Source organism: Mesoplodon densirostris, chromosome 10 (genome assembly GCF_025265405.1).
Source record: "Mesoplodon densirostris isolate mMesDen1 chromosome 10, mMesDen1 primary haplotype, whole genome shotgun sequence".
Lineage (NCBI taxonomy): Eukaryota > Metazoa > Chordata > Mammalia > Artiodactyla > Ziphiidae > Mesoplodon > Mesoplodon densirostris.
The window spans coordinates 106,378,532-106,395,236 of record NC_082670.1 but is presented as its reverse complement, the minus strand read 5'-3'; the positions used below and the strand labels follow the sequence as shown (position 1 = coordinate 106,395,236).

At 44.6% G+C, this 16,705-nt stretch overlaps 1 protein-coding gene across 1 annotated transcript in view; it reads left to right on the top strand.

Annotated features, from left to right (window-relative positions):
- Positions 1–10,361: 10,361 nt before the first annotated feature.
- Positions 10,362–16,705, top strand: part of CCDC174 (coiled-coil domain containing 174) — a 29,330-nt gene continuing 22,986 nt past the window's right edge. Inside the window, exons 1-3 of the mRNA XM_060110068.1 lie at positions 10,362–10,471; positions 13,694–13,798; positions 14,501–14,601. Coding sequence (XP_059966051.1) covers positions 10,430–10,471; positions 13,694–13,798; positions 14,501–14,601 — 248 coding nt within the window. The 5' untranslated portion in view covers positions 10,362–10,429. The remainder of the gene's footprint in view (positions 10,472–13,693; positions 13,799–14,500; positions 14,602–16,705) is intronic.

Here is a 16,705-nt window from a genome sequence, read left to right as displayed (position 1 = left end):
ATAGAGCCCTGTGTACACATAAGGGATGGATTTAAGAAAGCGTCTTTTCTAGGGGAGCTGGAATTGCGCGGCATGGTCCTCACCCTCTTCAGTCCACAAATCCTGGCACCCTGTTTCCCCACTGTTTCTTGACCTCAGCTTTCATCTGCCACGCATGATTGTTTTCCCCTGGGACCCAAGTACGCCATTCCTCATGTCTGATCTGGGCAACGCCCCAGCTTTGCGGGAAACTGACACCTATGGGCAGGCTGGAGGCCGGCTCACTTCCCCCCACTGAGGCAAACCTAGGGGCAGGTTGACTTCCTGGAGCATCCACCGCTGGGCTCTCGGTGGCTGAGTGCTGGGCATTCAACCCATGCAGAAGTGGGGTATTTGTACAAAAAATAAGCCTGGTCTAAAATTCTTTATACTCTTACCTAGTTATTCATCTCTGGGCCACTCCCTTCTAACCAACTTCCTTCGCATGAACGAGGTCTTGCCTGGTTTCTTTCAGCTCCTCCCAGCAGAGCTGGTTTTTTCTTTTCTTCTCTTATATAGCATTTTTCAAGATAACACTTCACATAATATAGAATTCACCATTTTAAAGTATACATTTTAATGTTTTTTTAGTATATTCACTATATTGTGCAACTATCTAATTCCAGAATATTTCCATATCCCACAAGAGAAACCCCATACCCACTAGCAGTTAGTCTAAATTTCTCCCTTCCCCATTCCATGGCAACTGTTAATCCACTTTCTGTCTCTGTGGATTTTCCTATTCTGTACATTAACTATAAATGGAATCACATAATATGTGACCTTTTGTGTCTGGCTTCTTTCACTTAGTGCAGTGTTTCAGGACTCACCCGTGTTGTAGCCGTACCAACACACGTTCCTTTTATGGATGAATAATATTGCATTGCATGGATAGACCACATTTTGTTTACCCATCATCTGTTGATGGGCATTTGGGTCATCTCCACCTTTTGACTATTGTGAATAGTGCTGATATGAATAATTTGTGTACAAGTTTTTGTGTGAACATGTATCCCGTTTTCCAGAGTATAGACCTTGGAAGGGAATTGCTGGGTCATATGGTAACTCTATATTTAACCTTTTGGGGAACTGCCAGACCGCTTTCCAAAGTAGTTGCACCATTTTACATTCCCCACAGCAGCGTATGAGGGCTCCACTTTCTCTCCACCCTTGCTGATGTGCTTTTTTCCATTAAAATTCTGATCATCCTAGTGGGTGAGAAGTGGTATCTCATTGTGGTTTTGACTTATGTTTCCCTGATAACTAATGACGTTGGGCATCTTTACACATAGGATTGGTTTTGATTACCACACAACATGGAGGAAAATTCCTAGTCTTGGGCTTGGGCCTTTAGCATCTACCAGACTCAAGCTTCTTAGCTATAAGCAGGCATCCTCAGTCTGCCCTTGAACTGAGCCCTGCCCTAATTTCTTGGGAGCATCAGATCCCTTGGTTAAGTAAATGTCTGGTGTGAGTTAAGAATCTCCTGGTGGAGAGTGTTAGAAACCCAATGTACACTGGCTTGAGCACAGAGGGATATATGGCCTCACTTATCTAATACAGCCCAGGGCCATGATAGCTTCAGGCACGGGTGGACCTAGGTGCCCTAGAAATGTCATCTGGAAGCTTTCTATTGCTCATATTCTGAGCTCTACTTTCCTCTAGGTCAGCTTTATTCTGTGACAGGCCCTCCCCTCTTGGTGGCAAGATGACTTTGAGCAGCCCCAGCCTCCCCTCTTTGCTGTAGGCAACACCAGTGAAAAGAGAACTTCCCTTTCCCGATAGTTCCAGCTAAGGTCCCAGACTTGTCGCTCACTGGACTAATCTGGGTCATGTACCCATCCTTAAACCAATGACTGAGCCCACGGCAATGGAATTTGCTGATTGGCTGGGCCTGGGTCACATCTTCATCTTCAGAACTAGGAGGGGGCCAGCTCCTCCCAAACCATGTAGACTTAGAGTGAGGGAATGGTGGTTCCCCACAATAAACTGGGGTGCTCTCACCAGAAGGGAGATTGGACACAGGACAGAGAGAGACCTCAGATGTCCACTGGACCCCCTAGACCTGGCTACCAGGAGTCTGTCCCTATTCCCAATGCCCTAGCAAGACACCCACCGTCTGGTCTCATCCCAGGACAATGTGATAGACCAAAGGCTGGGAACACACCTCAGGTAAAGACACTGAGAATGAAGAGGTGTCTCTCTAATGATCCAAGGGAGGAAGAAACAGAAGCCTTGGTAAAACTCACTCTGGCTTGTTTTCAAAATTGGTTGTGAGAAACAGACAGGCTTTCACGTGTGAAGAGAAGCCCAATTCCTTTATGATAAAGTACCTCTCACACTCATGAGTCTCCCTAGAGCTGGTTAAGAGTTGGGGTTTGATTTGGTTGTTTGTTTCCTCCAAATTACCAGGAAGACTTTTTTTCTTCCGTTGGCGGCAGGAAGCAGCATTCCATCTGAAAACATCACCACCACCCTGCTTCCCTTCCCTGGGCGGCAGCCGGCTGACTCACTGGCTGGGCTCCACCAGGCTGGTTCGGTTCTGGCCGGGCTGTGTGAACATGAACGTGCGTGTGCTCCCACCTCTCCAGAACACAACCCCACGCGTTCGCGATACCAATGGCACAAACCACGAACGCACGGTCCCTGAAGCGGGTGTGTCCCCCATGCCTGGGGCTGCCGACAGAAGCCGTTCGGCAAAGGCTTATTAATTCTTAGACAGTCGGGTGTGAATATTGTGCTGACATTTATAGCACGTCTTCTCCACGCTCTGTCTCGCCCACGCAGAACCACGCACCTGCAGGAGGGAACGCGAGCATCCCGTGCAGCAGATGTTCTGGGCCCTGGAAATGATTAAATATGTACTCTCTATGGAAGGCGTAGTTACCCAAACACAGGACCCGAGGAGGGAGAAGGGAGGGGTGCTCTGGCTTCTGCAAGGCTTCTCTGGGTGACCTGGATGGACAGCCTGATAAATCCCAGGCTTGGATGAAAACAAAAGGCTATCCTGGCTTTATTTTTTAAAACAAGCTCGGGAAAGATATTAGAATTTATTACGTAAACACACACACACATAAAACAACACATGGGCTGTAGAGTCAGAGAAATCTGATTTTGGGTCTCAATCCTCCCATCTCTAGCTGGGTGACCTTAGGCCAGTCGCTTAACCTCTCTGAGCCTCCTCACCTGTAAAATGGGGATCTCAGAGGTAACTGCTTCTCAGGGTTGTGGTCAGGTTAGGTTAGTGATTCGTAAGCCAGAAGTGTTGGATATTATTTTCTTTGTTTGGACTTCTAAGTCAAGGTGGCCTGTCAGGCAACTTTGTCCTGATATTAGAGAGATTACAATTTCTAGCTGCCCTGGAGCTCAACTGCCCGCCTCCAACTCTGGCATGCCCAAGCATCCCAGAGTTGGGTCTACAGGTCGTCTCTCCTGCAGATCCAGACCCTTCCTTGCTGTGACAGCAGCAAGTAAACCAGTAAACAAGTAAACTTAATATGTTAAGTCATTGGTTCTCAAGGTGGGGGGTGGGGCATTGTTATGACTAAGGGTGGGGTGGAGTGGAGAGGGGTGGCTGGCATCTAGTGGGGAGAAGCCAGGGGTGCTGCTAAACATCCTCCAGTTCCAGACCCGCCCGAACAGGCCCCACCACAAAGAGTTACTCAGTCCAAAATGTCAACAGCACTGAGGTTAAGAACCCCTGCTCTAAAATACGGGCATCTTGAAAGAAGGGACTCATTGCTTGCCTTAAAACCCTCCAACAGCGTCTGTCACACCCAGGATAAATTCTGGCCCCCTTACCTTGATCTACAAGGCCCTGCGGGACCTGGACCCTGGCCACTTCCCTGACTGCACATCCTACCTTCTCCCCCTCCTCACTTTACTCCAGTCCCTCTTGCCTTCCCTCTGGTCCTGTTTCAGACCCCACGGCCTTCATTCTTGATGTTCCTTAAATACCTTTCCTGTTGCTCTTCCAATTATTCGGGTAGAGTTTAAATGTCACCTGCCCAGAGGTAGCTTCCCTGGTCACACAGTCTGTATTAGATCCCCTCCCACCCCCTCATGCTTCTCTGTTCTCACATCACATCACCATCATCCTTCCATGGCAATGACCGTGATTCACAATGAGCTGATGTGCTACTTACCGGGTGAGGGAAGGAATCTGTCTTCCCCCTAAAATGTGAGGACACGAGGACAAGCACCATGTCCGTCTCGTTTATTTCTGTACCTCCAGTGCCTTGTGCAACAGCTGGCATATATGCACAGGTCAAAAATAACTTTTTTGAATGAATGAGTGAATGAGTCATGGGTGGCAAGAGCGGAGTCTTTGCAGTCAATACCCCTGGATTGAGGGACTTCCCTGGCGGTCCCGTGGTTAAGACTCTGCTCTCCCACTGCAGGGGGGCCGGGTTCGATCATCCCTGGTCAGGGAACTAGGATCCTGCATGCTGCGCGGTGCAGCCAAAAAAAAAAAAACCAAACAAACAAACCCTGAATTGAATTCTGGTTCCAACACCAGCTGTGAGTCACCTTCACTCTCCAAGCCTCTGTCCCGTTATCTGTAAAATGGGTGTGAAAATCCTCCCCCCAGCCCCCAGGCCGCTCTATGGATAAAGGGGGAGAGCATGTGCAGAACCCCTGGCACGATTCCCAGCACAGAGCAGGCCCTTGTTAGCTGTGTGTTGAGTACAGAATGCTTGAGTAAAAAAGCACGACAGTCGATTTCCTGTGTGAGTCATTTTGAGGCTGAATTCTCAGAGAGGAAGAAGATGGAGTTGGGGTGCAGGGGAGGCTCTTTGGAATGAAGGGATGGAGCACGTGTGCTCCCAGACAGAGCACTAGTCCCCCAGGCAGCCTCTGCTTCTCCCTGTCTTGATGACCCTATTCCTCCCCCACCCTCCAAGACCATGATCCTAGCTCCCTCATGCCAAAATCATGGTCCCGGCTGACGCCTGGCTTCCCTGCAGCCTGCCTCTCCCTTGCAAGATCCAGGAGGGACGCAGCCATTGTTAAAGTCCCTCTTGTGAGTTTCACAGTTCGTCCCCTGAGGGCGTTTCCCCCGTTCTGTCTCTATCTGTGTCCATCTAGACCATGCCGGAAATGAAAGTGGGCAGCAGGGTGTCCACAATAAATAGCTCAGGCTCCAGACTCCGGGACCCAAGAGTGTCAGCAAGAAGGAATGTGGTTCAGGGCCTCTTTCTTTCAGGTACAGTCTCATTCCAGACTTGGGGCCACAAAGGAACTTGGATTGTTTCCACCTCTGGATGCGTGATGGGTGAGGACCACAAGCAGGATGGAGACAAGGTGGCAGACTTGGAGAGAGATGGGTGCAGGAGCCCCGTCTGCTCGGGGAGGCAGGAGAGCTCCCATGGCCTCCATCACCACCTAACCTCCCTCGAGTCCCTCCTCTGTAATATGGAGGTGATGATAGGCCCTGCCCCATTAGGTTACTGTGAAAGTTAAATGAGTTAAAATACGTAAAGTGCCACTTGAGGGTGGCCTGATCCAGGTGACTTATTTCCAAAGAGCATGGATGGAGGATAACTGTCTAGTGAAGAAACCTGGCAAATCCTGCGTCAAGCCAGGTGATCAAGGTTAACATCAGTGACGACACCTCGATCTTGGACTTGTAGCCTCCAGAACTGTGAAGCAATACATTTCCATTGTTCTAAGTACCCTAGTTTGGCCCTAGGAACATAACTCAGGACCAGAAGGGGGGAGCAGGGGGCAAGGGCAAAAGCAGCCTTTGTTTCTCTGCTTTTTCCCACTTCATGGCCTTCAAGACCCTGTTGTCACTGAACTCAGGTTCAGCTGCTCATGGCTCAAGAATCCAATACTGAGAGACAGTGTTGGGTAAAAGGAAAGACAGCTTTACTGAGGAACCCAGCAATCCTGGGGAGAAGGTGGATTCATATCCCAAAGAACCAACCCCCAACACCCCAGGTTTAGTTCAGAGATAATATACGGAAAAGAGGAAGGGACTAGGTGCTGAGGAGAGGGTTGCAGGTGCATGATCAGCTCATAGACATTCTTCTGATTGGTAGGTGGTGAGATAATTGGGAGTCAACATCATCAACCTTCTGGTTCCAACCATCCTGTGGTCTACGTGCTTGTGGGCAGCATACATTTAACTTCTTCCAGCTGGTGAGGGTCTCTATCTGTAAAACAGCTCAAAAGATATGGCTCAGCATGTTACCTACAGCTCTTGAGGAGGAGCTAAAGGTCCTTGACTTTGTTTAATGGCCAAGGTATTATTATTTTGTCGTGTTTGACTGTTTTCCTTTGTTTCTGCATTTTCTCACTTCTCTGATTAAATTTATTCTTTGGAACTCAGGGAAGACCTAGGAGGCTAAAGTTTTTCTACAAACAAGAGGCAGGCAGAGTACATTGGGGGTGGGGGGTGTCTGTCCTGGGAAGGCCCTATGGTGTCCTGCTCGGTTACACTCTGAGGGATACCCCCGCCCCGGCCTTGCCAGGTCCCTGACTTGCCCTCTGTGCCCCACCCTTGCAGGGCCTCACTGGGCTTCAGGCGCCCTCTGCCCCTCCCAGCTGCCTCTGTTTATGCAGTGGGCCTGGGTGGGGTTGAACATAGTAAAGCATCTTCCCCTACTCATAATAATCTGCTCAGTTGAAGTTGGGAGACAGCACTTGGGCCCTACTTGTTGGCAGTTTTCTCAAGGCTGTAGAGTTCTTAGCACCTCTTTTTTTCAGTGATGGCTTCAAGCACCAGTTTCCCAGGCTGCAGGAAAAGCCCTACTCAGCATCCATTTACTCCACATTTGCAAGCTCAGCTGGACTTTCCAGGGCACCAAGTGATCCTTGTCCGGTCCCATCTTGCCCCATCAGGCCTCCTGGCATTCACCTAGTGTGTCCCTTCTGACTGCAGTGACCTAATGACAGGTCCCTCCTGCAGAAATATTCTGGGGCCAGCTCCTATAAAAATTTCCCCCTTCCCCAGTAAAGTTGAATGGATGAATGAATAAATGAATGAATGAATTAATGCAAAGCGAATATAGTCTCAGATCCACAGAGGGAGGACAGTGTGAGGTCCTGGCACTAGGCTGCCTGGGTTCAAATCCTGGGGCCAAGACTAGCTGTGTGACCCTGGACTAGTTACTTAACTTCTCTGTGTCTCAGTTTTCTCATCTGCCAAATAAAATAATAATAGCACCCACCCTTGAGGCTGTGTGGGGATTCAATGAGATAATGCCAATAACTGATTTTGTGCCTGATACTAATAAATGTTAGCTTCTTTGTCATCCAGGGCACGAGGCTCGGTATCTTTATACCTCATCCTGTGCTCATACTTAGAACCTAAATTTCCTTAGATCCGACCTAATCTTTTCCCACACATTGGACTTGGCTAATTCATCCACTGCTGTGTAATTTATTATCAGAGACAGTGTGTTGGAGACTGAACAAATGTTAAGACACTGCGGCTGGACACATCTGGGAGAGACATTTTCAGTTTGAGGAAACAGGATACGGGGTGGAGAGAAATCATTCACTTGCCAAAAGGAGCCTGGGCTGAATTAAACCTCTTGACTTAATTAACAATTAAAACATTACAATAGCAGCACAGGTTACAACTTGCAACCCTGTCGCTATGAATCTTCATGCCAGAAAATGACTGCGGGGCCCCCCTTTAAAATAAGAGCATGCCTGGGTGGCCGTGCTCACAGGGAAATAATTGCTGTGTGTTCCCAAAGGCCGCCTCTCTCCACCTTTATTTAAAGTACCTAGGAGATTTGACAGAAAATTAAAGGCCAATAGGAGAGGAAAAGGAAGAAGATACTAGCTCTCCCACCCAGCCTTACCCCCGTGGGACCCAACAGGGGTCAGGGGACAAGCTGAGCTCAAAGCGCTGCAAAACATGCAGCATCATAACACAGACTGTCGCCAGGCACGTGCCTTCTGCGGCGAGAAAACTGGCGCTGAGTGAACTTCTGTATTCCGAGAGAGATGCATGCATGGCACTTTTCAGCCAGAGACCATTTCCACACTCCTCTTTATCTCAAACATCCTTGCGCCCAACTGGGTGCGAGAAGTGAGGCTCAGAGGAGGCTGATGTGAGGTTCTCAAGGTAACCAGAGGGGTGCAGCTCGGCTGAGCCTGATTTCGGAGGAAATCCTGTGCTTTTCAGCAGATGAGGGTCCTGACCACCCCTTTCTTCCAGAACAAACCCAGGTCCGTGTGGGAGACCCAGTGGACTGAGATCTGGTTTAGAAGATGACACCCCAGGAAGAGAGCATGGTGTGGTAAAGAACAGAGGGCTGTGGCCTCAATTTTCGTACCTGGTAGAGGAAGGAAATTCCAGACAGACCCAGACATTTGGAAAGCATAAAAGGAAGAGGAGAATTTGGGGAATGGAATATGTGAAAAATGGTTGATGTGCCAGGAAGGCATTCTGGTCAATCCAGGATTAAGCTTTCTGTGCTTCTCCAGACCTGGATGTGTGCGAGGGCTGGGGGAACAGAGGAGACTCACTGGTTTGCTCCCAGTAATTTAAATGGCTTGGAAGGTAACTGAAATCAGCTGGATGCCACGGGAGCGAGAACTTCAGAGGATGGTATTGGTACAAACCTGCCTAATGAACATGGAGATGACAGCCAGGACACTGACAGGCATTATACAGAGAAAGCTAAACTCTCAAGGTCTTCTGGGGCAGCCATAAACAACTAAAAGTTTTTGCTTTCTAGCAGCTCAAGATCAGTACACTGACCGGCCTCACTACCAGTGGCAACTAGGCAAGGAAACTGAAGTTCATGGTTTCCAATCTGTCTATGGCTTTTCCTTCTCCCTTCTTTCTTTTATATAAATCCTCTTCTAGCCTTTATTAGATGAAGTCAATCTATATGGGTTCCCCTCTTTACAAGTAAATAGCATGCAAATAATTAACTCAATGCCTTTGAGTTATTTTTTGACTCTAGGGTCCATCACTTGCTTGCTGGCAAATGTCCTTTGCATGTCACTTAACCTCTTGGGCCTCACTTTTCTCCTTGGTAGCATGGTGTAAATAGCTCCCACCTCTGTGATCCTTGCAAGGATTAAATGAGAAAATCCATGAAAAGAGGTACACACATATGCTATTGCTGCAATCATTATCATTTGTATCAGTTTCCTACGGCTGCTGTAACACATCACTACAAACTTAGTGGTTTAAAACAGCACAAATTTATTCTTTTAACGTTCTGGAGGTGGGAAGTCTGAAATGAGCCTTACAAGGCTAAAATCTAGGTGTCAGCAGTGCTACACTGGAGGCTCTAGTGAAGGATTCATTTCCTTGTCTCTTCAGCTTCTAGAAGCTGCCTGCATTCCTTGGCAGTGGTCCCATCCTCCCTCTTCAAAGCCCACAGTGTAGCTACTTCTTATCTCTCATTGATTCTGACTTTTCTGCCTCCCTCTTATAAACACCCTTGTGATTACATTGGACCTACAGTACTTGGATAATCTCCTCATCTCAAAATCATTAATCACATCTGCAAATTCCCTTTTGCCATATAAGGTAACACAGTTACAGGTTCTAGGGATTAGAAGATGGACATCTTGTGTGTGTGTGGGGGGGGGCATGTGTCATTGGTCTGTCTACCACAATCATTAATACTTTTATCGACGAGCTCATTTACTTCATCTAATCCTAACTGAACCCCATGAAGTAAATACTATTTTATTCCCATTTGGAAACTGAAGCACCAAGTAAGTAACTTTTGCAAGGTCACACAGTCAATAAGTGGTGAAGCAGTGATTCCAGCTGAGGAAGTTGGCTTCTGGAGTTCTTGTTCTTACCAGCTGAAATATGTAAAGTGACACACTATACATATATAGCATTATATCAATGTTAGTTATTAATATTGTTATTTCTACTAAAATTAATATAATAATCCTTATCTCATATGACTCTTGTGAGATTTAAATAAATTAACCTTTGAGAAGCACCAAGCAGTGCCTAGCATACAGCAGGTCTTAAAACGGTATTTAGGTAGATCTCTGCAGTCCTACTAACCCATCTTTCTTTTCACTGGGAAGACATTCATTTCAGTTCCCTTGCCCTTCCAAGATGGCGCCATCGCCACACACACAACCGCCCCCCGCAACTGCCCCACTCAAGATGGCGTGCATTGCTCTTTAAGACGTATGCCGCCCTTCTCAAGATGGCGACAACACTAGTCCTTTTACCTTCCGCCCTCTTCAAGATGGCCTTAGCAGTTACCTTCACTTCTGGGCACGCTGATCTTCTCAAAATAGTGAAGGACGCAGTGTGCGCCACATCATGACCTTCTCAAGATGGTGTCAGCGTCGTAAACAGCGGCTCTCTCATGAGGACACTTCCGGTTACGCCGGAAGCCGGTATAAGAGGCCAGCGGGGATCCGGTGAGGCGTTCGCTTTGGGCCGGGAGGTTCTAGTGCGACCATGGACCGGAGGAAAAAGCCCTTGGACGTCACGGCGTCCTCGGTGAGTACGGGTGTAGATGATGCTGCGGGCTCCGCGTCTCCCCGCCTCTGCCGAACAAGAATCTCGACCTCGTTTGTTTCTTCACTCGGAGACCCAAACTTGGCCTCCCCTCAGACAGGATCCCCGGCACCTGGCTTTTCTCCCAGAAAAAGTCAGGGCCCACTTCTTGCTTACAGAACCCTGAACATGACGTCTCCCCTCCGCCGTGCACCGGCACCAGGCTTGCCCCTCAGACGCGAACCAGAACCTGGTGTCTTTTCCGGGTTTGGAATGTCCCTGCCTCCCCTCCGCGACAACAGGCCAGGCCTCCTTGCCAGCCTTGTCTTCGTTACCGTCAGAGGTGGAACGCAGCCTCTGCTAGCTGTGCAGATATGTTTCCCTAAAGTTCAGGGACCGGCATGGTCCCCCCAGAATATTAGAGAGTGTGATTTGTTCCCCAGGGTCCGAGATGCCCAGCGTCCCCACCAGGAACTAAACAGTTGTTAATACACCCGTAGGCTGCGCTGCCTGGGAGCTGTAAGGTCTAACAGAATGTAAACAGCATTAAGTTAGTTGCTTCTAGGAAGAAAACCTGTTCTGAGTATTTTTGTGCCAGCACTTTGTATGCACTACCTCATCGAATCTTCCTGACGGCTTTAGGAGGCAGGTGCTAGTAATATCCCCATTTTATAGGTGATGCCATTGAGGCTCAGAAAATGAAGTGGCTTTCTCCAGCTTACATACTGAGTTCTTAGTGGTAGAACTGGGCTCACTCCATCTGTTTGACTCCAAAGCTGTTGTCTTTTCCGTTATATCAGAGCAAATTGCCTAACCTTTCGTTTAATCTTGGATTTACTGCAGAATGTTAGGATGCAAGCAGTGTGAAGGAAAAGATGGAAGTAGCCCAATATTTGAGCTCCTTTCCCCCGTCTAATACTGAAAATTCGTACTAGTTATTATGTTAGAGGATTAGGAATCAAAAAGCTGTAAAATTAAAGTTATCCTTTCCTGACGGGTTAAAATTAGCAATACTCATAATGTGAATGCCATCTGGGAATTGACACTTTTCTGAGCATCTTCTATTTTTTTGTTGTTGTTGCGGTACGTGGGCCTCTCACTGTTGTGGCCTCTCCCGTTGCGGAGCACAGGCTCCGGACACGCAGGCTCAGCGGCCATGGCTCACAGGCCCAGCTGCTCCGCGGCATGTGGGATCTTCCCGGGCCGGGGCACGAACCCGCATCCCTTGCATCGGCAGCATCGGCAGGCGGACTCTCAACCACTGCGCCGCCAGGGAAGCCCTGAGCATCTTCATTTTAAAGTTCAAAAGTTTAATAGGAAAATGTCTGGCTAGAAAATCGATGTAGTTAAGAAGTCTTAGAGGGACTTTCCTGGCAGTCCAGTGGTTAAGACTTCGTCTTCCAATGCAGGGGACGCGGGTTCGATCCCTGATTGGGAAGCTAAGATCCCACATGTCTCTGGGCCAAAAAACCAAAAGACAAAATAGAAGTAATATTGTAACAAATTCAATAAAGACTTTAAAAATGGTCCACATCAAAAAAAAAAAAAAAAAAAAAGAAGGCTTAGAAGAAAAGGTTTAAGTTTTTTTTCCTTAAATGTACAAGTCTTTTTTTTTTACTGATACCTGTAACTTTATTTATTTATTTATATTTTTTGGCTGCGTCAGGTCTTAGTTGCGGCATGTGGGATCTTTCGTTGTGGCGCTTGGCTTCTCTCTAGTTGTGGTGTGCGGGTTTTCACTCTCTAGTTGTGGAGCGTGGGCTCTGTAGTCTGCAGCATGTGGGCTTAGTTGCCCCGTGGCATGTGGGAATTTTAGTTCCCCGACTAGGGATCAAACCGACATCCCCTGCATCGGAAGGCAGATTCTTTACAATTGGACCACCAGAGAAGTCCCAAGGCTTAAGTTTTAAATTTGTTTTTTAAAATTTAAAGTATTAGGCCCTAGAATGAACCTGCCCTTGGCATTATTAAAAACCCTGCCAAGCCTATTTTTAAATTGCTTTCTTCCAAAATAGAAATCATTGAGCTCAGTCATTTTGATTTCCCTTAAAAGTTAGTTTGTGATGCTGGGCTTTATAAGTATCTGCTTTATAAATGTAATGTACAGTGTATAAGCAGCTGTACTTGGATCCTTAAAAAGGAAACTCATTACATCCTTTTTTGGAGTAGATAGTGGTGACTGATCCAACTCCCCTGTTCCCTTTGCTCTGGCTTTCCTGTTCTTGAACCCTGTTGTTCGGCTAAACTTGCAGTTTCCAAAACATGCTGAAACAAAATTCACTCAGTCCATTTTATTTCTAGCTGTTGAAATCTTGCCTGTCCTTTAAGCATCATTTCAAAGCCATCTCTGATAACTCTGGCCAGAAGGAAATACTGCTTTATCTGAACTTTTTGCTACTTAATTCCACTCTTCACGGCATTTATTACAACTGACTGGTATTGTAAGTTACATTTCTTAGGAGATTGTAGGCTCTTTGAGGCAGGAGTATGTCTAATTTATGTTGGTATCTTGCTCTTCAATGTTAAGTGCCAGACATACACTGGTGCTCAGATTGTTGATGAACAAAGACGTTTTCCTATAGAAATAATAAATTGTTGTGATGTTTAAGTGAAATTACTACAAGAAAAAGCCAAGAACAGTGCCAGTCAGACAGAAGGTGCCTAATAATGTTAGTTGAATCTGAATCTAAAAGATGCAGATTTGGGCTTCCCTGGTGGCGCAGTGGTTGAGAGTCCGCCTGCCAATGCAGGGGACACGGGTTCGTGCCCCGGTCCGGGAAGATCCCACATGCCGTGGGTCTGGGAAGATCCCACATGCCGCGGAGTGGCTAGGCCCGTGAGCCATGGCCGCTGAGCCTGTGCGTCCGTAGCCTGTGATCCGCAACGGGAGAGGCCACAACAGTGAGAGGCCCACGTACCACAAAAAAACAAAACAAAAAACAAACAAAAAAAAGATGCAGATTTCATTTACCTTGCTTTATCACTCTCCCCTTGCCCAGAGGAAAGCCTTGAAGTGTTGAAAGTTAAATACATTTACAACAGAGCTGGAATGAAATATGACTTGGTTTTATTTTGTACTAGATTCTACATTTAAACATTTATTTTTATATCCATTTTTGTCCATTTATAGGAGCTTGTAATCTTGTTTTGAGAATTATAAAAACTTAGAAATCCAGTCACTCATTACAATTAATTGTTTTTGTTTGCTTATTGGTTTTATTTTAGTTGGTAGACCTTAAGGCTGAACTCTTCCGAAAACAAGAAGAATTCAAACAAGAAAAACTTCTAAAAGATGCTGGAGTTTTGGGGAAACCAAAACCAACTACTAAGGTAAAAATAAGATCTAATTATCTCCATCATTTCCAAACATAGGGAAATTACACTCTACTTAGGTTTTTTGAAAGTGTTCATGGTGTCTGCTACATAAAAATTTCTGTCTTGTATTTGAACATCTGCATGAAATGTTTTAAATATTAAGATAGAAATTGTAAGATTTAAAAGCGCATTATAATGATCTAATTCTTTAGCACTTCTTTTGGAATAGTACATGCTGATAGTATGTGTTTATTTACATTCCCATGGAAGATTATCTAGTTTTACAGGTGTTATAAATCCAAACAGAGATAAACAATTAGATAATATAGAAATATAGCAGAAATATAGCTGGGTCTTTAAGAGTTGTGAATGTTTTTACAATTTTATAGCTAATGGTATCTGTTACTTGTATTACTAAATCTCTGTTATATATGTTTTCATTAGTCTTGAATTCGGTTGTAATCATTCAGGAGATAAAAGAGAAGTAACTGCAATTGTATAAAGAAATTTTTTTTATTTAATCAGGGCTTTTTTTTTTCAGCTCCAGCTTTGCTATGTACAGTGTATTTGCACGACATAGGTTGGCTGTCAGAAGTCTAGTTATTTCCACTGATTCATAAGATCTAATTATCTTTTTTTTCCTTCTGATGTACAAGACAAGTAGAGAGTTTGCAATCGTTTGGTGATTCTGTCTTGTCTTTTTAAATTATTCTCCAGAAACCAAGTATCTGGAGCAGACAAAACACAGGAGTTTCTAATAGAGCTGAGAAGGATGCTGAACAGAAGATTGAGGAACAGAAGACTTTGGACAAAGCGAGGTAAAGTTTTGCTCTGATAAACGTAGCTGCCGTTGTGGCTACCCAGGCAAAGGAATGAAAGTTCAACTTTTACTCTTTTTGATTTACAATTTTAATTTTTATCATCCTTCTAGCCAAATACTCTATTACTCTGAAAATAATATAATTTGCAGACATATTTATAGTCTTCTAAGAAGATAAGAGAAAGCCTCAGTTTAAAAGATGAAAACAGTCCCACTTTGAGCCCCTGTTAGGCAGTGAGGTTATCAACAAGTGTTTAAGAAGTGTCCCCATGGTGGTGTGGTTTGGGGCTACTAGGTGGCATGCTATTAGCATTTAGAAACTGAATTTCCCCCTCAACTTTTTAATATGAAAGACTTCAAACCTACCGAATATTTGAAAGAAGAGTATGGTGAATATTCTAATCCTTCTCACCTAAGTTCACCAATTAACATCTTTTAAAATTTACTTTCTTCTTCCCCCTCCCTCTCTCCAGTGTGTGTAGAGAAACTTTGTTAAACATCATGATACTTTACCTCTAAATATTTCAGCGTATGTCTTTTAAGAATAAGGACATTATCCTGCATAATCACAATATTACTGTCATACCCAAGAAATTTGACACTGACAAAATAGTGCTATTATATGGTCCATATTCAGATTTCACCAGTTATCCTAAATAAAGGTAATGTCCTTTATTGTTTTTTAAAACATTTAATCCAAGAGTCAATCAAAGAGTACACATAGCATTTAATTTTCATATCTCTTTAGTCTCTCTTAATCTAGAACACTTCCCTTGCCTTTTTGTTGTCTGTTATGCCATTAATGTTTTTTAAAGAGTCCAGCCCAGTTGTTTCTACAGTGTCCCACAATCTGATTAGAGTCACACTAACTGTTGTTGGTAAGAATACTATTGAATATATAGGTGATGATATGTCCTCCTATTGAATCACATCGGGAGGTTCATGATGTCAGTTTAAGTCATTATTGGTGATGATAACTTTGATCACTCAGTTAAGGTAGGTCTGCTAGATTTTTCCACTGTAAAGATGCTCTTCCACATTTGTAATTAATAACAATCTAAGGAGGGAAACTGAGACTGTGAGTATCCTGTTCGCCAGTATGTTTTCATGTGACTGTTGTGTCATCACTGATGAGTCAATTATTACACTGATGATTTCAGAGTTAGAATTTTTCTAATTCTATCATTCCATGTTTATTATTTTTTCATTCTGTTTATTAGCTGGCATTCTTCTGTAAAGAAGAGCTCTTCCCTTATTTGCAGTATCACCCTGGACTCAGAATCCCAAGTTTTAATGTCTGTCATGACTGGCACATGTGCTTTTGGATCCATTGCATAATGAAAGTTGAAAACAGTGGTTGCTAAGGCTCCTCAACTCTTTTGGGTCTGAGAATAAAGGGCAGAATATTAGCCCATTTGGGGGATTGTTTTTCTTAGTGTTTGGCCTATCCTCAACAGACATGAGACTTGACTTAAAGGTATGTTCACTTTTGAGACATTTTTCTCACTACTGGACATTATTCTTAGAATTTTAATTTTGTTGAAAGATGCTATAATTTTTTTATGCTTTATATATGTATTTTATTAAGATATAATTGAAATATAATGTTATATTAGTTGCAGGTGTACAACATAATAACTTGATATTTGTATATATTGTGAAATGATCACCACAATAAATCTAGTTAACATCTATCACCACACATAGTTAGTTTTTTTTGTCTTGTGATGAGAACTTTTGAGATCTACTCTTTTAACAGACTTCAAATATGCAATACAGTCATTATACTGTACGTTACATCCCCATGACTTACTTATTTTGTAACTGGAAGTTTGTACATTTTGACCCCCTTCACCCATTTCACCCATTTTCTCCCCACCCCCTGCCACCTCTGGTGACCACCATTCTGTTCTCTGTATCTATGAACTTGTTAGTTTTTTTGTTTAGGGTTTTTTTGTTTGGGTTTTTTTTTTTAATTTCACGTATAAATGAAATCATATGGTATTTGTCTTCTTTGTCTGACTTATGTCACTTAGCATAATGCCCTCAAGGTCCATCCATAACATTGCAAATAGCAAGATTTCATTGTTTTTTATGGCTGA